The sequence below is a fragment of the Numida meleagris genome, chromosome 1 (assembly GCF_002078875.1).
Source record: "Numida meleagris isolate 19003 breed g44 Domestic line chromosome 1, NumMel1.0, whole genome shotgun sequence".
In the NCBI taxonomy this organism is placed as follows: Eukaryota; Metazoa; Chordata; class Aves; order Galliformes; family Numididae; genus Numida; species Numida meleagris.
In genome coordinates this window covers 110,944,229-110,966,748 of record NC_034409.1, presented here as the reverse complement: position 1 = coordinate 110,966,748, position 22,520 = coordinate 110,944,229, and the positions used below count along the sequence as shown (strand labels likewise).

The following is a 22,520-nucleotide window of genomic DNA, read 5'->3' as shown; positions in this document are numbered from 1 at the left end:
TTAACATGATTACCTACACAGGAAGATAACTTGATGGAAACTCCAGGGTATTAGCCTAGTAAGATCTGAAGTGGAACACTATTCTTTTAGGATATAGCCTTGCAAACACTGGAACACAGGCATATCTTTAATTACATGGTAGTTGCTCTGGAGTCAGTGAGACCACTGAAATAAATTATTCATGTGTTTGCATGTTACCAAGAAACCCAGGAATAACTTTGAATTGGTGACTGTCTTATGGGTATATTTTTACTCATCAGGGAAGGAGAAGCTTCTCCCTGGTTAAGTGACAGAAAACTTGTTGAATATTCACTTTTTACAAGATGTAAGGGAAAAGGTAAAAAAAAAAAAAAAAATGGAAGGAAGAGGCAGAAAGGTCATCTGCAAGCATTTCTGAATTTGCTTTCATATCCTCTGACATAGTCTGCTGATCCTGGTCTTGATGTAGACTTGTTGTTCCTTTCCATTTTCTCCAGATAAAGCAGTCACTTATGAATGTGTTTCTATCTTGCATTCTCTCTTTGTTAAGGCAACCCACCTCTTAGTACTGGAGTTTTTAGGCCAGTTTCCAGTTGCCTGCCATATTCATACATGGGCAGGTACACATGAATTCTCTGAATCTGTTTATCCTTCTTGCTTCTGTATTCAGAGGGAAGCACAATTAGTCCTTGGTTTTGAAGGCTTATGGAACGGGGAAGCTCAAGTTTATTCATTTGAACTTTCCAAAGGATGGGAGTTAGCACACATGAATTCATCCAAGAGGGATTAATCTCCAATGAAATAAAACCAATTTGTTTCTGAGTGAGAGTGTCCACAAGGGAGTTCAATGCAGCTTAAGTCCTGTGCATTAACTTCACACCTTCGGTTATTTGATCTTAAGTCCTCTAAGCCTAAGGCTTGTTTCAAAGGCAGACTCAAGCTTTTTATGTCCATGGAAACTCTATACATTTCAGCTGCTTTTTAATATACACAAATTCTCCCTTGGAATTTATAACTCAAAACAAATGTGGGGTCACACATGTTTCTTTTAGCTGAATAAGCTAATTTTGCGCCAATTTTCTAATGTCCAGGGAAAGTGTACATTGAAGTAGATTGGAGCGTTTGCTTATAGAATACAGGAGCCATCTCAAATAGCATTTCCCAAGAATTGCACCTTCAAGACCTTGAAAGAGGTCACTCGTGGGACACGGCTCTGGTGATCAGATTGATGTGAACAAACTTTGCAGCAAGGAGACTTGAAAAGCACTGGTTACAACGTCTGCTCTGTGCAGTGTCCAGGAGATTGCTGCCACACACGAACAATGTGGAAGTCTCTTCTGAAGTCGTGCTGTCCCTAAGCCTCTGGAGAACTCCATTTTTTAAAAACAAACAAACACAAATTTATAATGAATTGTAAGGGAACAGCTGAAGTTTGTGGTTCTTCCAACATACTATTTCTCTAAGCAGTTTTATTCTCACAGCATTGCTACTGAATAATGTATAGGTCTCTGTGGCATAATCCGTTGTCCCTTTACCCTGCTGAATAAATATAATCTTGTCCTAATGCGTATTTCTGAAATCTCTATTATTTTACCATTTCTAGGAATAATACTGGTCTTACAAGTTTACTATAAATAACTTTCATAGGGTATTGGTAAAGTAAATCCAGTTTTGCAGTACCTACTAGATTTACTGCTATCACTAGCTACTATATTGGGAAATGTGGAATCTGTGCAATAATGCTGGTAAATGAAGAAATAAAAATAAACCACATGATTACACAAATGCTGAATGCAGACAATATGTAACCACGTAGAAACGGAAATAGAAAAATGCAGGTAGAGAAGCTCTGTGTATCTTCTTTCCTTGTGTACTAAAATACAGAAGATTCTGACAGGTTTACAGAAGTTCGCTGCCACTGGCTTCAGCAGAATTACTCCCAGCTTACTCTTCTTACTACAGGCACAAGGGGAAGAAGAAATCCATGCCTGAAGGCTACTGCCACAGAAATAATTGCATTAGTTCACATGTTCTAATGTAGTGGGTATGGCATCACACAGCAGGAATATGCAGTATGTTTTATTTTTCTTGGAATGACTAGTGTTATTTAGCTTGGCTATATTGCAGAGGGGGCAAGAACACTCTTTTAGCTTTCTCTCCCCTTAGAGGGGTAGCATTAAAAAATGTTTACGAGGTTTTAGGTTTCTGCTTTAGGAATGCTCCTGTATTTGCTGCCTAGAAGTGTTCTTTGTTACTAGTCTAAATAAAAAGATACTTTATAGATTATACGTCATGGCAAGCAGTGAGGAAAGTAAAAAATCCAAATCCAGATATACTGAAATATAAAATAAGATCCTTTCTTTCAGTTTGAGAAGATGTGTGTGTATGCATGTCTCCTGGTGATGGCAAGGCAGTCCCGTAATCATGTATACAATGTGCAAACTAGAGGATTCACTTTGACCTGCTTACCCAACATTCCAGGGACAGACTGGAGTAGTGATTTAATTCAGGTCTGTACAACCACCAGAACTCATGTCCTAAATAAAAGAGTTTGCATAAGTGGGATAAATAATGTGACGCAGCCTGAGGCATAAAACTGTCCATTAAAAAAAAAAACTAACAAGAGTGAAAACTGTGGTAATGAGATACTAATCTATTCTGCCTCTCCAGTATGAATGTCCAGTACAGTTTGCTAAAGATACCAGGATTGATATGAACACTTAGCATATGGCTTTGGATATGACCAGATTGTGACAACAAAGAGGTTTACATCTTCCAATTTAACGCTGCACTCTAGCATGTGCTAATTTACTGAGTAGGTGCCTGCATATCTTCAGAAGTCACCAACTACTTTTTTTATACTGATAGTCTGAATGAAAGAATCTACAATATAGATTCTTCCTCTGTAACTGTATGCAAAGCTAGAGCGCAGTGCTCCTGTATTTCCAGATGGAATGTTTTGGATGGAAGTACATTCCCAGGCCCTGCACAGATGGACAGTTCATGAGCAGAAACGCAACACATTAGGACCTTGCTATGTACACAGACTCAAGGTGATAGCTCCAGCTAGGCTGCCTGACATCTTGCAATTCTGAATAAATGGCCAGATTCCTCTTTTTCTGCCTGGGCATCTCTTACAGAAAAACAGAACGTGTCCATGGGAGTCTGCCCCGAGTGTGAAACACCTACCAAAGTGTCCATATTTAGAAGCCTGAAGTGAAGAGCTGCTGTCTTGTGTGGAACTTTATGATATAAATCATTGACATAATCATATAGAACTTTGAAAATAAAAAACATACAGAGTCTGGCGGGACATGTTACTGACTTCAAAATGATATTGAATATATAGGCTGTAATGTCTAGGCACCAGTTTGCACACACATTCCCATCAATACAGTGTTTGTGGCAAAGCTGCAGAGAGGAAGTGAAAATATCTAGGGAAACCTAAATATTTTTCCTGTCATAATACAAAAAGGCTTCTGAATAACCAGGAAAGAAGGGTGATTCAACCAGCATATTGGTTGTGGTTTTCTAAATAGTAATATTAGAATAAGTGATGCTTCCATCTTAAAAGTTTGTTGAATCTGAATCCAATCTCTTTCTGACTTGGAACAATCTCTAATGATGGCAAAGGGAAAGTAAAAGCAGGCCCACTCGCTGGAATGAATATACATTGGCCAGGTGGAGCAATGGAGCAGAGAACTGCCCTTCAGATGGGGTTAGGACCATCATTATTTTTTAATCCCAGTTTTTGGAAAATTGAGGCAGTCAAAAGGCAATGAACTGCCGGTACTATTTTTATCTGCTTCATTTTAAAGACTGGCTGAACTGATCCAGAGCGGAGCACCTCACCTCAACCCTGCTGCCCGCGCAGGATGGAATGTAATAAGGGCTTTTCTGTGCTCGGGGCCCAGCAGCAGGGCCCACACCTGCAGCCTGAACTTCACTGCTGGTGTTAGCTGTGAAAGGTTCCAGTGTTCCTTACTGGTTTGATCATGTTTTGAAGGGTAGCTGCGGGATCAACTCTTTAATCTCTGAGGGGCCTTTAACAACGTTGTTTTTTGCAGCAGCGCTCCTCGCGATGCCTGCACTGCCATCTAATGGCTGCAAACAGCCCAAGCAGCTTTTAATTTTTTTTTTTCTTTTTTATTTTCTTCATAACAGCTGAAAATTTGTTAGCACCACCTCCTCAAGTGCACAGTAAATGCCTTACAGGGCTACCTAAAGCCCAGTTCAAATCCTTTATACTTTCCCAGGTGTAGGATCCTGCACTAAACCGTTTGTGAAAGTTCATAAAACAATCCCCTCAAGGCTCATCCTCCCGATATGTGGACACGATGGACTTTACACAGAGTTTTAGTGGAGGGAGGCTTTACACTTAAACCAGGCTAAGGCAGGGAGACTCAAGTGTGGTGAAAAAAGATCTGTGCCTCTCTGTTTGTGCCAGCCGGTTGCCTGCGTTAGCTTTCTTGTGGAGGTGCAATAGAAATAAGTCAGCACAGAACCTGAGATTTGCCCTTAGTGTGAAGTTTTTCTGTCCAAAATACCCCTCAGGCAACTTTTAAGTTCCCTCAAATGTTTTATATTCTTAAATGGTGCTCAGATCCTCCTCTGGTTTCCTGTTCAGGAATGTATTTCATTTTTCAAACCTAATCCATTTGGTGCATTCACTCACCTTGCAATTTCCTTACTATTGCAAGGTGAAAGGATTCTGACAGCACCTGAGATCTTTCCATCTTTCTCTGACACACTGCAAGTTTTTAATACACTTGGTCATTTGTGACCAAGCTTAAGGTTATTATGATGTATGTGGAAACTTGGGGTCTTCTGTCTGAGCGAATATCCTTGACACTTGTTTGCAAGGATGTGGAATTAGACTTAATGACTCAGATGGTCCTTTGCAGTTCTATGATGCTAAGTCTACTGACATAAACGTAGAAATTCGGCATGATAAATGAGTTATCTAACTTAGCAGGGAGCCATGGTGATGCTTTCAACAATATGTGGTCTTGCAGCCTGAATGACTGTTCCTATTAACAGAGATCACAACTCACGGCTGAGTATTTCAGCAAGGCATCATATTTGAGCGGTTTTGTCCTATTTATTTGCATCTTGTGGTGTCAGACTTTAAGCATTTGAAACATTTGGATGCCCTGCTGAGTTTTATTGCATGAAAATTATTTTGAATCTTGGTTGTAAGTATGAGGGGCTGTTTAATTTCCTTTTTATGTGTCCTTCTTGCAGGATTTGCTCTCCTTGGAGGACATCCTTCCTTCCTTACAATACAAGACATTCACCTGGGCACTAATGAGAGTCTCACAGATACAGCAAGGTTGGTAAGATGTTACTTAACGGATTGCTACATATTTGGAAGATGCTTAAGGAAATAGTTGATCAGTCTGAAACCTGTCTTGCGGATTTTTAAAAGCTAATATTTTCCATATGGAAAATGTCAGATGGCACTCCAAATTTCTTAAATATTTACAGGTCAGCTCACAGAATCTATAGCTCTGTACACCATCATTCTGTCTGTTCTAAAACACCTCACAGCAATAAATATTTTTATTGAATTTATTGAATTTTGGTTATGGACTGACAGTGAGAGTGACAGTCACACAAACAGACAAATCTCAGTAGAATAACTCCATTGATATTGGCATTGATAATGGCATGTATCTTCAAACATGACCAGAATCTTTTTGTTATGTTGGAATGAGCAGCTAGCAGCCTATCCTCATTGTCACAGCTGGGGAGAACTTTGCTCAAAGTAGGCAGAACATGACGTTATCATTTGCAGGTGCTCTTGATGTATTTCACAGCCCTCCATGTATTAAAGACTCATCCAGCCTCAGTAGCATGCTGCTTCCTAGGAATCCTTATTGCAGCCTGAGTCTCTCAGGCTTAGCTGTTGAAAGGTTAGTAGTGTCTGAAAGGTCCTTTTTGCTCTGGTGAAAAATATGCAGTGTCAGGTTTGTCAGGCTCAAGTCAAAATATGCAATCAGCCAACTGAGGTTCCATTGCCACTGCTGTATATTACACTTTTTATGGTTGTTACTGGGAGAGACTGAGAACTGTGTTGCTCTTCTTTCTCTGATGAAACACAAGGAAAATGTAAGAAAAATACAAAACATTTGAACATTTTAAGTTTTCCTTTCCTGCCTTTAACTGCTGAAGTGGAGGACATATGGGTATTAATAGTAGAAAGTCAAAATTTCAGTCTCTTGGGGCTTAAAAATGCTGACTTCCTGTTAGATAAATTATACTGCCAGTACCAAAACAAGCTGCAGCTATAGCGTTCAGATGTTTCAGAGGAAGTGTGTCCCATTGCCTTGTTTCAGTAACTACGTGTTTTAAAATGACTGAAAAATCATGGAAACTCATGAGCCTACAAAGGGCTCACAATTAAACAGTCTGAATCCACTGTGTCCACCTTGCCAGTTCAGCAGAGCTCATAGATGGCCTGGGGATTGAAATACATCCCTTCAAAAGAAATTCTTCATACATCATGATACATTGCCCCAGTTTAAGCAGAATAGCTACAGCTTCATCAAAGTGTCCTATTCAGAAGCTTCAGAGCACAAGCATCCTGCTACAACTCCATTGGTAGGACAGCTGCAGGATTTCTCCAGTCAAACATATATAATGCTTACTATTAAAGGCAAATGGAAAACATATTAAAGGTATTTCCCCTCAAAGTGATGTAGGTAAGTATTATTCACCAAAGTTTTCCCTTTTCTTCCTTTTTCACTGGGTCATTGCAACACAAGAGCCTCTTGGCAGAGAAGAGTAAGAGAGGATGTTGATAGAGTGCCGTAACAGGGAGATGGGAGCCTGGGACAGAAGAGGCAGAGCCTGCATGGTGAACCTCTTGGCAGTAATGCCTGTCAGCCTATCCCCTCTAACATCAGAGTAATGACGGGCAGTCCTCATCTCTTGGACCCTGGGCACCATCAAGCAAACCTTCAGGAAAGGGAAGGATGTGGTCAGGGCCCTTATGCAGTGCTCCCCTACAACTTCACCGAGCACCATTCTACCAGATGTGCAGCATTGTTGTCTGAAGGCTCTCTGCTATTCAGACACTAACCCTACGGCAAATCCAGCCCTGTTCTGATCCACAAAAGGACATATTTTCTGTGAGTTTTTATTCCTTCTTCCCAAATAGGATAATAAAAGGCCATCAAGTTTTTGGTTTGCAGTGTCTTGAATGATCTTCACTTGCACACACAAAAAGGAAAAAAGAAAGACAAAAAAAAAACAAGAAACAAGGCAAAAGGCAGAAAGAAGCAAATCTTCCTGCTGTTCCAGAGCAGTCCTTGTTCTGTGGAGAAGATTCTGCCAATACCCACTTTCCATGCAAGCCGTCACCCCAAATTCTCTGGCACAGCTTCCTCTTCCAGGTCAAGCTTCTTTCAAGTCCCTGACCCGGGGATTTTGCTCCTCTGCTGAGTCACATCATTTGCCTACTGCAGTGGAGTGAAAGCTTTCCTAAGTAATTACAGAGCTCCATGTGCTCTGCTTCACTCCTGTTCTCATTAGAAAAATTATTGTTGACTTTGCATAATCAAGACTGAGTAGTTTAGCCAAAATAACAACCTGATTATTAATTCCTTGGCATTTCATGTGAATGAAGGATGACATACCCACCTCGTTCAGTTAAGATGAGAATGATAAAAGAATGCTCGTAGTAAACCCAGAGAGTATTTCAGATATCTATGGTTTTATGTCAAGGCCTCTGAAGGCTTTAGAAGTACTTACAATTGAGACTTAAAGCAGAGGATACATGGGTTTATAAAAGTCCTCAGTTTTTATTATAATTGCTGCAGGTAAGAGTTGAAAGCATTTCTCCTGTGAACATATTTTATCGATTTATTACTTGGTCATAATACAGCTCGTCCATACTTTGCAAGATGTTTACATTTACACCAATGCAGTAGCAATTAGCACCCATTAAGGATCTTTTCAGTGCTGTTTAGCACATCTGATATCCTAGGTGAAATGAAATACCTGTAAGTATTGTACCAGTATTTTCCACTGTAGAGAAGTTCCACTGAGAAGTTCCACTGTGCACCATGATAGTTCAGTGGCTATAATGTTCAGTACTGAAGAGCTCCTAGGATGATTTTACAACTCCATGAGCATAATTAGGGGATGAACATCTGAATCTCTGGGCATATGCCTCTTTACTACTATCAATTACAATGAAATAGCCTTTTCAGACAATTAAACCTTGTGAATTAATACATACTTTCAAAAAATGCATAGAATACTCCAAACCCTGGATTGGAATATTCTACCCCAAATGAATGCAGATGCCCTAAAATCACAGTGCTGTATTTAAAAAAAAAAAAAAAAGCAGAGATAACCATGTTGAAAGACTTTATCACCTTTATTTTTGAAATCTTTAGAGGATATTGAGCAAAACTTTGCAGCTTTTCTTGGTAGAAATAAAGCTTATTTTGAAAAGATTCATATGCAGCATTCCAGTGTATTCATATATTTCCAAGCTTTGGGATTTTGAAGCTTAAGTTTATAGGCTCGTGGTCTTGCAAAAAGAAAGAAAACAAAACACAAAAATATAACCAATAATACAGAAACCTTTGTAACTCCATCAAATCCAAAGTCACCTGATGAGCCTCCCACTCACCTTCCAAAGCTTCATCTTCGCTGAAGACTCTTTTCTAACCATATCTTTTTTTTCCTATACAGTCCCATCCTTACATGGTTTCCTTTAGATTTGCTTGATTACAAGAGATTTCATGTCCTTAGATGAGGGTTAGATTTTTGGCTGAGCTGAATTTGGTTTTGATTTTTCAAAGTATTAGCTCATTTTCCACCAGGACTTCCTGCTATAAGATATGACATCTAGAAATGCTGGCAGAAAGACTGAGATCTTGCTGGTAAGAGTGCAGTAATTCTAGTAGCTACTAGAGTATGAAGAAAATCCATCAGTGTACACTAGTTGGACATCTTGAAATATTTATCTGTCATGTGAGATAGGAGTCGGCTGACCTAATATCCTAAAAATTTCTAAGATAATTCTAATGTAATTGCCTCTTTTTCGTGTCTGATGTAGGACTAAGTATATCTTGTTTAGTTAGACACCTATTAGATGGTAACAACATGGGTCTTTTATCCCATCTCTGATGGCTAGTTTAAAACAGGTTTTCCACAGTCACATGCTTCAAGCTAGAATAAACAAACAAACAAAAATGACAGAACTCAGCTAAGAAGAAAAGTAGTCACACAAATAACCACTCCAATAGCTTACCTTCAGTAAATACTTTGTTCAGTTTCTTCATTTCACTCATGGCTGCTATCAGCAGTCTTCAGAGAGAGCTCTGTGGGGAGTCTTGTAACGTTTTATAAGAGGTTTGCTTGCATGAGGCGTGTCTGATGTCAGTAGAAAAAAATTGTTACTGATTTACTCCAGGAGGAAATGTGTGTGTGTAAAGGCCATGCCATTAACAGCCATATTTCCACAGGAGGAGATATCAGAATCCTTTCTGGCTAGACAGAAAGTGATACTGCAGTGCTTTTTCACGCTCTCCTATCCAGTCTCTTCCTTGTTTTGTTTTAAGGTCCTACTAGAGAAAACATTAAAGCACACAAAATGCTACTTCAAAGTCATGCTTCAGGGCCTGATTAAAACAGAAATGCAGAGAAATGCAGAGCCCCTACTCATGTTTAATTTATCAAAAGAATTCAGGGCACACTAAGTATGCCATGATAATCCACCATGCTAATCTCTGAGTCTGTCACACTTTGGCAAACGAGGCTAAAGCCAGAGTGGCACAGTGACTCCTGCATGCCCCTATCCATATACTGAATTTCAAACTCAGACATTGCTTTAATTCTGAGACCATGTGTGTGTCAGTGTGCAGCTGTGTAGGTAGGAGAAAGAACAGGCTGGTATTGTCAGCTTTCTATCTTCATTAAGATCAGTAAGTAATTGTGGAAATCTAAAACAAATCTGTAGTCCTAATCATCACAAAGGTCAAGCTACCGTACAGAGACACTCTCAGAACATTTTTTTCTTTAGTAAGAGACTCAAGAAATCTTACCCACGCTTATCAAATTCTTCAAATATTACAGTGTTGCACAATCTCTTATCTTAGTTCATTTACCTTAACATTTATTGATGTTATATCTGTAGCTACAATCAAAAGCTAAGAAGAAATGCTTTCATTTACTTGCTATAGTTTCTTAATAAGTAAAACTGCTTACTTTTTAGCAGCTTGTTAAATATCTGCATTTAAGTGTGTTATGCAGGCATCATAAATTATTCAGACAGCTGAACATTTTTGATTCATTACCACTTTTCATTAATATTTATATGCTGCATACTGAAGGGTGCAATGGGGCTGTATTTATTATGTTTGACTTGGATATTTTCTGCCATCCCCCAGGGTGCTGTCCAGCATGACAAATGCAATCTTGGCTCGAGTTTATAAGCATAATGATCTAGACCTAATGACGAAAGAAGCCACGATCCCAATAATCAATGGATTGTCTGATTTATACCATCCTCTCCAGATTTTAGCTGATTACCTAACTCTTCAGGTACCGATATAATCCCTGCTTAATAACTCTGGAAAAATCACATTCAAAACTACTTAGTGCTACATTTTTTTAAGTGGTAATTACATGACACTTGTTATTTAAGGAGATCTTTATCCAGGAATATAATTAAGAACCTGTTTAATTTGAAACAATTACTTAGCTCTATCAACTGTAGTGGGACTGAAGTTAAGCATAAAATTAAGTACTTCATTGGAATTAGGCTGCAATTCAGAAAATTTGCAGGGAGGGTTACATACTAAGATAAAGGCAAGATGCTGGCTCAACCAATGCTAATGGGAATTTTGCCACTGGCTCAGCAGTAGTAGCAGTAGTAGTTCACTCTTGATTCTGCCCTAACCCATGAACAGCTTAAAAGGAATTGTTATCCATATGTCAGGAAATTGGTCAAACAAAGGTTTTTTGAAAAGCCAGTTAATGCTACAAGTGCAAATCCCTAATATTCAGGCTCTTAAGTCTATTTAAACTTTGCTCACATCAAAGAATGGATAATAAAGAACATATTTTGTAGTTCTAATCTAACAAAATATTGGTTTGACAGTAGCATTTTACATATAGATAGCGTTCTACACATAGAATGCCAGATGTTTATCTGTGAACGGAAGGACTATGCTGTTTTATAATCAATCAAGGAAGTAGCTTATTAAAAAAGATTAGTGTACTGCAGGGCTTGTTAACAATTTTGATGAACTCTTCTGACCTTGTTTACTTTCTGAATGAATAAAAATCGCACTGCTTGAAAAAAGGACAGTTGGGATAATTTTGTGACTCATTCAGCTGTGTTTCTCAGCTCTGCAATGGGATATTTGGTATGTGGAAAAGATCTTATGAGAGAAATAACAAGTTATTCATGCCTTACACTTCGAATACCAAAACATTCGTATGTTTAGAGAAAATTACTTTTTGTTACTTTGATTCATGTTTGTCTTACAATTTTCCATACTAAAAATGAAGAGGCCAGCAAAAACCAGTGCAGTGGACACTAAAATGCTTTGCATCCCTCAGGATATGGTTCACACTGGAGATCATACTGAGCCAACTTCAGTGAGCTATTCAAATTATGTAAGATGGTAAACCAGAATGAGAAGTTCAACATCAAACACCATACATCATCTTTTTATTTAAACATTGTGTGCAATTATAAACCAGGTGTATGTTATGGCTGTGTTTTGGGAGGTTTCTATCTTACCTTGGTTATTAGCATTTATGCCTTGGTTATTACCATTTACACCTTGGTTATTAGCATTTTCACAATTATGAATACCATAATTCACTATTAATCATGACTCATAGTCTACATAACTATTGATATCTCTGCCTATAAACCTAGTTTCATCCTACATAGCTCTGTGCCACTAACTGCGGCACCGAAGTTCTCCAGCTCTGGACTGCTGAGCATCTCAATTACCCTCCAGAGATGGATATCCTTCTCCACTGATCTTAGGAAGAAACCTACTGAGATTAATAGAATGAGTAGATGCCCTGTTGATAATCATTCTCTGCTTCTCTGTTGTGTCCCTGAATGGAGCAGCTGTGATAGAAACTCCAGGTGAACATATCCCCCCAAGCTGAATGTTCCCATGGTTTAAATACCTACGGTGGCAGCAGCGGCAGTGACTGTCCTTTTTGCATCAAAGACTGGAGAAGAAGTCTTTGGACAGTGTTTCTGCCTATTTGACATGATATGGAAACGGAACTTTAACAGTTGGTGCTCAAACAAAAGAAACATCCGATGTGGACTGGTATCACGATAAACTGAGCATTCACAGACATAGCTCTCAAGGAGTGACTTAGCCTTTGGACATGTGTGGAAGCATTTTAAAACTGACAATCCTTTCCCAGTCAACCTGAGAAGCAGGTTCCTCCAGCCATTCCCATCTCTCCCCTGGCCTTTCCATCATGTTCTTCAGCCCATAGCAGGAGATCTCTAGAGGGCAGCTGCATGGCTGTGCCACTTTGCTGAGGGTATGCTGCACCACTGGCTTAGGACCTGCTTTCCACCCTCACTTTCTTACCCAGGAAGGAGAGGAGAAGGGAGGCAGGCCCTCTCGGCAGTGCACCACGGGTGTTGGCACTGCAGGCCAACTTTGCTCTTTTCTGCACAGTACACTGAGATGTAGACTGGTTTTACAGCCAGCTGCATGCAGTAAAACAGCATTTCAGCCATATAATGAAGGTTACCAGTTCACAGAAGCAGAATTAATGCTTGAAGAAGCGAGAGTCACAGGGTCTGGTTGTCACTTATGCAATCAAACTTCTCATGTGAGTCTCTACAGGGTGAAAAGATGCAAGAAGATTAATATGGGGATGTTGAATAGTACCGCTGATTCCTTAAATCAGTTAAAAGTTTCACATATAACATTTGGACTGCTTTTCTGCGATGCAAAGGCAATTTATTTGATTTATGCATGCATGCAAAATGCAGTAGTGACACAGACTGATAGCCTTGTATTTACATGTAACTGCAGAATTTATGCAGCTTATTTCTCTCAAAAATCTCTTCGTTATCTTTGTAAATACTTTCCTGCCTGGATCTGGCCCCTCTCTGCTGTCAGTACCTACCCCAAATGTAAGTTTTTCTCTTCTTTATTATCCCCCTGTATTTCCCACTGGAGCTCTACGTGCATGCTGGCCCTTGTAACATTTAGCACATTTTTATTCTTCCATTTCCTAAATCCTATTAATTTTGCCACATGCCTTCTAGAATCATAGGGATGTTTTCCTTGCCATACCTCTTTCTTTCTTTCTAAAAATTTTGGTTGTTCTGAGTTTGATCTTGAGTAATAGCCCACAAGAAACGGTTGTAAATGTTTTGCAACCTGACTGCGAGAGTGTGGGGGTGTGGCTTTTAAAGACTACGAGTTGGTGTGCTGTTGCTGTGCACCTGGAGAGCCATTTTATGTCTGTGACTGTGCTGAAGGAGTGAATCAGCCACTTCCCGAGCCTGCCTACTGCCACTCTGTCTCCTGGGCAGAAACTGTGACTCACAATTTCTGTTCTGTGAAACTTGGCTGGCATGTGGCATCACACAGTTCGTATTCTGGGGACACACCATATATTGACATTGATTCAATTGATATTAATGCCACTGGGCAAATCAGCTAACTTGTAGCTGACTGCAGGATGGCCAGACTGGTAATTAGAGTGGATCCATATGCCACTAGCTTTTATGTCACTGGTCTGAAGGGAAATTTCTTTTTCAGAAAGAAATGGTTGGCATGGAGAAATGTTTAACATAATAAATACATCAATGGTTCCTTTTTAAATACTGTCACAAATTGCAGCATTGTCCAGTTTCAAGCAAGATGCCATATATTCTCAGACTTCCCTCAAAGTGTAACCCAAAGAGCTCTAATTACTGGAGTTTTCAAATTCATCACCATCATCATTATACTTATTCTAACAATTAGGAATCCCAACTAGGATCCAGACTGATCCTCTAGAGCATGCTGTGCCAAACACTGAGGAAGGAATACAAAAGATAACTGGTACAGCATCTGTCTTCATCTCAGTTTGAGAGCCAGTAGATCTGGCCCCTTTTTTCATTCAATGGATCATACGTGTCTCCCAAAGGGCTAAAGCTTTGACAAGCTTTCCATTTAAAATTTTGACACATTATTGATTAATCATTCAAAAGCTTATTTTAATTGAGGGCTGTTATGACTGTTGAAGCTAAATATTTCAGAGATAACTTAAAATATTGTCAGTTTCAGCCCAGCTGGAAGCAATTCCAGGTAGAGTCAGACATTAAAGTCTCTCATTAATTAAACTAGTCTTCTCTAAATATACAACAGTGTTATATTGTTGAGCATGCTTATTTTTACCCCATGGTTTGAGATTAACAAAGCCAAGTTTTGTTTCACTGCAGCAACAGTCACCAGCTTGCCAAAGAGGCATTCATAAGGGAGAAGAGCTCTAGAATTTCTAAATATTTCTGTGTGGCTTTACTAGAAGTCCAAAGTCAGGTCCCAAATATGAAGAGAAACTGTAGAACACCCAAGCAGGTAAAATGCCTATATCAGTATAACACAGTTTGGAAAAACTGGGGAGTGATGCAAGGGGAAAAGTACCTTCAGAGGATCAGGTGAGCTGAGTGTATTGTATAGATTATGGCTTAACCTGGATCATTACGGTCATGGCAAAACTCTTTTAACAGGATTTCCTCCTTCTTTATAGCCTATACTATAAAATAGAAAAACAAAAAGTATGCCTCATATACAACAGTTTTTGTATTGCCTTAAAGCTTCCCGGTTTAAGGCAATACAATTATTTCATCTTTCTCATGTTCTCAGTAGCTGGGGATGTGTGCAATATAGGATGTGTGCTCTGAGGATAAGCACCACAGTCACAGTTGTAGTGAGCTGACTTTAAATGGAGAGGCTGGAATTGCAGCAGCAGTGTACAGTGGCAGCATAGAGCTTAGCACAGGATGTAAAACAGGCTCCACAAGCACACACACAGCTTGATTCTGCCTGGGCTATGGCTTTCTCTATTAGCTAAACATCTTCATTACAATTAGCTCAGCTATGCCCATTCTATGTAGCAGTCACTGCAGTTGTAGATTTGCAGTTTACAGTACAGATTTTGAGGGCAGTTACACAGACATCTTTAGTTCTTCGTATTTCATCTATAACAGCTAGTAGTTTGGGAAAACAGAGAAAAGTATTTAATATGCATTGTGCTTCTTTTAATTCGGGGTAGCAGCTGGTAATAAGGTGGAGGTTATTTAACATAGCCGTATATTTGTGACTCACTAGTCAGTGCTTTGAGCATTACAGGCTGTGATGTCTATTTTTAAATAGTGAGATCGAAAGAACTGGGGGTTGTCTCATTTGCTCTTGGCTGTGGGTTTGTGTCTCAGCTATTGCTAACCCCTAACTGGAAACAACTCCTTAAATAAATGCCTTAGTTTGGCCTTCTCCTAGGAGCATCTCTGTTAGGAGATGTGGAAGGATTTTGAAATATTCATAAAGACTTGCAGAGCTGTTACGCTATCACAACTTCCATGTCCACAAGGTCTTGCTTTGCTCTCCTATAAATGCCCTTGCATCACAGCTCTGCCTATCAGGCTATTGCTGTCTAACAACCTGCAAATGAAAAAAACCTATCATTTTACCATTCAATAGTTTTAGCTTTTAAACTGAGGGCAGCACAGGACTCAGATGTAGATCTCAACTAAATTTAATGTCATTAAATATTTCACATGCTACTATTTTTGACTCAAGACTGTGCTCACCGGCAGAATTGACAGTAAGTTTGTTTAGGAACAACTTTGCAGCTGTTTGTTTAGGAGAAGCTGCTGCCAGGAGAGGGGAGTGCAGTTCCAGTCCTTTTCTTGTTCGGCCATTTGGTGTCTTTGCTGAGCCTGTGCAAAGTAGCGTGTTAGTACAGCTCTGCAGTGTGGATGCTTATCCCAACAGGCAAGCATTGAGCCATATCACACCAAGTGCTGAAACACCGTCTGGCTTCCAGTTCGTACAAGGCAATGGTATCATGGCCCAACTTTGAACTAAGAGTAAAAGGCTCTCCATCATGCCTTCAGTCTTTCAAGTTGAGGTGGAGTAGTACAGAGCAGGCAGATAGAAGCACTGGATTACATCTTCACAATTTTTCTGGTGTTAATTTAAGTACACGTAAACATGCATATTCAGATCAAGCCTTATTGAAAGGCTTCAAATTGTCCTAGTCTGGAAATGTGAGCTGCTATTACTCTTCTTCCTCTTTAGGCCTTATCCATTGGTGACTGAGGGCCAGAGTAGCTACACATGTACAGGCTGTGAGTACAATTAGGCAAAGCTACAGTTGACACTGTAATGCTGTTCCAGGTGAGGGTAATCCACATGCTCTAAAAATCATTGTGTTCCTTGGCTGTACAACTGCAAGCAAACCCCTGAATTTCCAGTGATCACTGACACTTACTAGCACCAACCCATGGCTATACCACTTCAGCGCTGAATTTACTGCTGTGCCTCCCAGCCTGGGCCTTACCATACAGCATACCTGTCAATGTGTTCTTCACCAGAGAAAGCTGCAGTGCTTCATCTAAGACATGGGAAGCATTCCCTCACTGACCATCTTGGGAGTGTAGCAAGTTTAATTAAACCTATGGTCCTATATTAACAGCAGCTAGCATTTGAAAGCAAACAATCTTAGCACCAGACCAATTTGACCAACCACTCCTCCCCACGGCATCACCTTACTCTGTTCTCCTGGAGTGTAACACCAGGAATGTGTGATTCCTTTGGCAGGAGCACTATGGTGGTCTGAATGGGCTCACCATCACCTGGATTGGGGACGGAAACAATGTCCTCCACTCCATCATGACAAGTGCCGCAAAGCTGGGAATGCATCTCCGCATTGCAACTCCCAAGGTATGAAAGCTGTGTGCATGGAGAAAGGAGGGCAAACTTTGCCTTTCCCATCTCAGCCAGCTCAATGCTTTCCCAAGGGCCTCAGCTAGCAGTGCTTGTATCTCGAGTGTCAGCTTGCAGAACCAAGGTTCAGAATCGTGATTCAATTGTTTTGATGCAAAACGGGAGTAATTCTGACTCCAACTTCACAGAAGGGCTGATGGGAATTCTTGATTGCACTCTAAGTCACAGAGGATGATCATTCAATTTGAGAAAATATTACAAAGGCACCAAAATCCCCTTCCTGCCACAAATGCGAGAGTCATTTCAGATTGATGGAAGTCTTGTGTCATGGTTGGTTCAGATTGATGGTGCAGCTTTTTAGAATGCTGCATTATAATGCAATATAAAATATAAAACAAGGAATCAGTTTAGAACAAAAAATTAAACTGTATAGGCATTACATTCTGTAACCATTGAAATACGTTTTCTTTACATTAGCAGAACAATGTCCACCAGTTTATCTCCAAAATAAACTTGCAACAAAGTCTAATTGATTTCCTGAAGCTTTACAGTGCTGAAAGACATGTCTCTTCCTACAGCAAATGTTTCAGTCAGTATATTCCTAACCAGTGTAAATGGTCATTAAAGATCTTATACATGTTCCATGGTGTTATCTACTGTCTCTTTTGGCAGGGGTTTGAACCAGACCTCAGAATAACAAAAATAACTGAGCAGTACTCCAAAGAGGTATGAGCCTAATAAACAGCCTGGTATGGGATTTTAAATAGTTTATTTTTGCTGTAATTGAAGTTTCGTGCTTTCCTGATCTTCATCATTTTATTCACATTAGTATGGTACCAAGTTGCTTCTCACCACAGATCCTTTGGAAGCTGCAAACGGTGCCAACGTCTTAGTTACAGATACATGGATAAGCATGGGACAAGAAGAGGAAAAGACAAGAAGACTAAAAGCATTTCAAGGTTATCAGATTACGATGCAGGTAAAAATTCAGATTCCATTTTTGCTTCATCCTTTTACAGATTTGTAAGAATCAACATTAGCAAAACATGGGTTTGGTATTTCTTTGAAGGGAGCTGCAGTAAAACCACATGCAAACACTTCTTCAGCTTTAAAACTCACAAGAATAACATAGTTTGAATTAACTCGCACATGTTATGTGTCTTAGCCTCTCTGAGAATTTCCCAGTGAAATCTAACTCTAGAACATAACCAGTGCTGGTGAGCTAATCCTTTACTTCTTTCCTATTTGGTACCAGAAAAGATTCCTTATATTTTATTTAGAATGACCAGCTCACAGATTTTGTCTTCAAGTCCATAACCTGGGCAGCATTTCGGGCAATTTTGTGTATATCTGTCAATGTGCAAAGCACTAAATATATATGTTTAAAAATCATCTCATTGAAATGCTTATCAGAGCAAAAACAGAGAAAATGTAAAGTCATAAATTGTCCAAGATAAAAAGGACATTTTCCTTGCTGATAGAATTACTGGTTTAATTGACTGTATTTTAACATAAGTTCATAAAATACTATTAATGAGTATGTCTCTGAACTGGCTTAAAACTTCATTGTTCATTGATATTAGATCTATGTTATGAGGGACAATATCAAAAGAAAAAAGAATTACAGCCTTTTAAATCATAGTTTAATGTGTTCTCATTGAAATTATCAATAGCATTACATTATTGTATGGCACTGGAATATAAATTGCACTTTATTGATCCACTAAGTCACTAGGGTTTTTACTTCCTACTAGAGCAAGAGAAATAGGAGTAAAAATTTGGCTTTTGTGAAGTCAGCACTGAACTCTTACTGACTTAAATGGGGATATTCCCCCCTTATTCACAGATGAGCAAGTCTTTTGAAGTCAGCAGAATTCTTCTGAGTTCATCATCAAAGTCACCAGAGTGGAAGCTAATATAAAATTTGGTAACCTTTTTACCAGTTAAAGATTTCATTAACATACTAGCATATTTCGTTAATTTTTTATTCTTTTTGATCTACAGACTGTGAAATCTGCTGCTTCCAATTGGACATTTTTACATTGTTTACCAAGAAAACCTGAAGAAGTTGATGATGAAGTATTTTATTCTCCAAGATCACTGGTTTTCCAGGAGGCAGAAAACAGAAAATGGACAATTATGGTAAAAAAAAAAAAAAAAAGGAACATAATATTATTTATAGGCTAGGATCAACTTCTATTCTGCCTTACACTACAGACTTGGACTCAGTATAATCCCCTCAATAAACCATAAATATTAGTACATAAGTTTTAAATGCACCCCAAGGTACATCACAGTTTTGATTGTAGGCAACATACATTTGTAGGACAAATACTTCTGGACACAAATATGACCTATTTTGATAATAATCTGCAGTTGTTTGACCCAGGTTTTATCACTAAGGGAAACCTACAGTATAAACTGCATTTTATTATTATTATTTTTGTATTTGAATTGCTGGGTTTACACTAATGATGAACTTAGCTGCTCCATTTTAAAGCACATTAAATGCTGAGGTCCCAGGGGCTGCTCATACAAACAGCAGTTTCCCAAACACTTAGCGCAGATGGTGCTAGAGATTCTGCAGCTTTCTCTCAAGCAAAACTGCCACTGAAAACCAATGGGAGCTTTCCCTGGAAAAGAACTGCAAGAGCAAAGCTCTGAAGGACCCTGCAAAGTTACAGCGTGGGTGACACTGTGTGATCCATGGGAACCGTGAGAGTACACTCAGCATTTAACAGAAGCCATAACTTCTTTCACAGCATTCCTAGAATGTCAGAAAACCACTTCCAGATCTCAGTAGCATGTTATTTATTGTTGGCTTTAGAACCATCATGTTGACAAAAGCTAGTGAAAACTCTGAGATGAAAAAACAAAACAAAACAGAAATGGCATAATCATAGCTCTCAGATGAACTCTAGATGTGCTCCAAGTGAAGAAGTAGTTGAGTATTGTATGTACCAAAACCTCAGATTTTGGACAGAGTTAAAATTATTGACAATTTTTTCTTAAAATCCCGCATAATTTTTAGCCTTAAAATTATGAAAAGTGCTCATATTTAAAAAAAAATTTACAATATTTAATTACTCTGAAACACTAAAAAAAAACAAACAAAAAACACTTTTACTTTGGGTTCAAGCTACACATTTTGTTTGGAGAAGAAAACTGTCAGAATTACAGAACCACAGAATCATTAAGGTTGGAAAAGACCTCCAAGACCACCTAGTCCAACCGTTAGCCCATCATCACCATGCCCATTAACCATGTCCTTCAGTGCCACAAAACCACGTCACTCACTTGTATTTTTTCAAGCTAAAAAAAACAAAATATATGGGCTTTGTTTATATATTATTTTCTACCCATTTCAGCTCACCTAGCAAACTGAAAAAGGAATGATTTGCTCAGCTGTAACTCCAAACCAGGCTGAGTGAAGCTATGAAATGGGCGGCAGTGGGGGCTGCACGGCTGTGTTCCATCCCCACTGTGTGCCTGGGTCTACCTGTCACACTGAGCAGTGCTGATGGGACACGAAAGACCCCTGGAGGGCCCTTGTAAATCCAGGTCTAGGCCAAGAGAATGATTTATAGTCAGACATGGCTGTGAAATCACAACAGTGTGAACCAAGTAATACTTCGTTAAAACGGAGCCAGCACAGCAGCTTGTGGTGTATGCAGGTATGAGGAGGACAACCAAGCTGCTTCATCACTGTTTTATTTAGCTGATGTTCCCATTTCTCATTTCATGGCCATACGATAGGTTGGTTGGAATGCATACTGAATACGAGGGGGAAAGCAGGAGGAGTAGGTGATACACTGTTAACTTCAGTGAGGATTTTCCATGTTTTAGCGCAGAAAGTATAGCTAAACTGGGATACATTTCCAAGCCCTTATTCAGGTATGGCTGTCGCTGATGCTAATGGAAGTTCTGCTGAAATATGCAAGCAAGCCCACATGTTTTTTTGGGTACCTACAGCATTTCCTAGACATAGCTGAGGATACAGTATAGCACAACAAAAAGGCCTCAGCTTTTGTTCTAAATGTGCTTTGTCTGAATTTCTGCTTGGCTGTCCATTAATATATTTTGCCTGCACTGAGAAAACCTATCAGCTGCAATACAGAACATCCTAAGTGATTTTCAGCTCTTTCCTGATTCCTCATCAGAAATTCTAGCACATAAATCTAAGTGTGCACTTTTTGTCAGGCCAATAATTCTCAACACAGAACTTCAGAGCTAGAAAATATTTTTTCCCTTATTTATTTTTATGGAATATCTGTTTCCAATGTGATTGCATTTTTTTCTTTCTTCCTCCTCTAGGCCGTCATGGTTTCCCTGCTGACAGATTACTCACCACAGCTACAAAAGCCTACATTTTGATGCTTGGACCCCGGCCAAGAAAAAAATATTCCTCACTGGCAGAATATTCTGGTCCGCATATACATCGATCTTCTTCAGAAAGGATCGAGGCAATGAATGATTCTTTAATAAAATTGTAGGGCTGGCTTTGCTGAAGTGTGCACTGTTGCATTACATTTGTGAAAATGTTTGAGGCAATAAACTCCACTGCAAATGTCACCTCTCATCTGGAGTCTCTCGGATACCTTTTCAGTGATCAGCACCACTGAAAGTTTTTTGGGTTCCACTTTAATGATTGGCTCTGCCAGCATCATAGGCATATTGTACACTTCTTTTAGATGTGCTGGAGCTAGCATTGTGTAATATGAAAGACATAAACTCCTGAAACCTTTCCACATGATTGCTGATCAGTGGGAGGGTGCACAGACCAGCAGTGCTTTACTGTTGCCTTGACTACCTACACTTCTTGGGTGCTTTGGCTCCTGTTTCTGTCCTCCAGCCAGCCTCCAAATCTCTCTGCTGTTTGGCACTGAAAACATACAAACCCCATGAGCATCACCTTCCTCTGTGACATTCCTGTGGGCTAGCACAGGAGGATACTGCTGCAGCATTGGAGCAGAGCAGGTTCCACACAGTTGGATGTGGCAGAGAAAAATGACTGGAAGGAATTGTAGCGAGGTGGTGTTGGCCTCTTCTCCCAGGTAACGGTGATAGGATGAGAGGGAATGGCCTCAAGTTGTGCCAGGGGAGGTTCAGGTTGGATATTAGGAACAATTTATTCTCAGGAAGAGCAGTGAGGCAGTGGCACAGGCTGCCCAGGGAGGTGGTGGAGTCACTGTCGCTGGAGGTGTTGAAGAACTGTGTGGATGTGGCACCGAGGGATGTAGGCAGTGGGCATGGTGGGGGTGAGATGGTGGTTGGACTAGCTGATCTTAGTGATCTTTTCCAACCTTAATGATTCTTTGATTATATGATTCTATTGTTCATCTCTCTTACACCGTCACTCCATAAACAGAATTCAGGTTAAAATATCAAGTTTTCAGTTTATATTTTTCTAAGCAAAAATGAAGGTCGCCATACGATGGCATTGTATACTGCTCCTTTGTGGAAACAATTTGCCGCATTTCACCTGGTGCTGTAACACTGTGCACATTTCAGCTAATCTCTCTCAGCAGTGAACAGATTCATGATGTTTGTAGTTTTTATGATGGCTGGGTGTGTGTATATTTCAGCTAA

The 22,520-nt window shown here is 39.5% G+C and overlaps 1 protein-coding gene across 1 annotated transcript in view; it reads left to right on the top strand.

Moving 5' to 3' along the window:
• The window catches only part of OTC (ornithine carbamoyltransferase), a 29,409-nt gene extending 7,383 nt beyond the window's left edge, over positions 1–22,026 (top strand). The window contains exons 5-11 of the mRNA XM_021407799.1: positions 5,224–5,311; positions 10,386–10,539; positions 16,806–16,928; positions 17,604–17,657; positions 17,761–17,910; positions 18,936–19,073; positions 21,246–22,026. Coding sequence (XP_021263474.1) covers positions 5,224–5,311; positions 10,386–10,539; positions 16,806–16,928; positions 17,604–17,657; positions 17,761–17,910; positions 18,936–19,073; positions 21,246–21,305 — 767 coding nt within the window. The 3' untranslated portion in view covers positions 21,306–22,026. The remainder of the gene's footprint in view (positions 1–5,223; positions 5,312–10,385; positions 10,540–16,805; positions 16,929–17,603; positions 17,658–17,760; positions 17,911–18,935; positions 19,074–21,245) is intronic.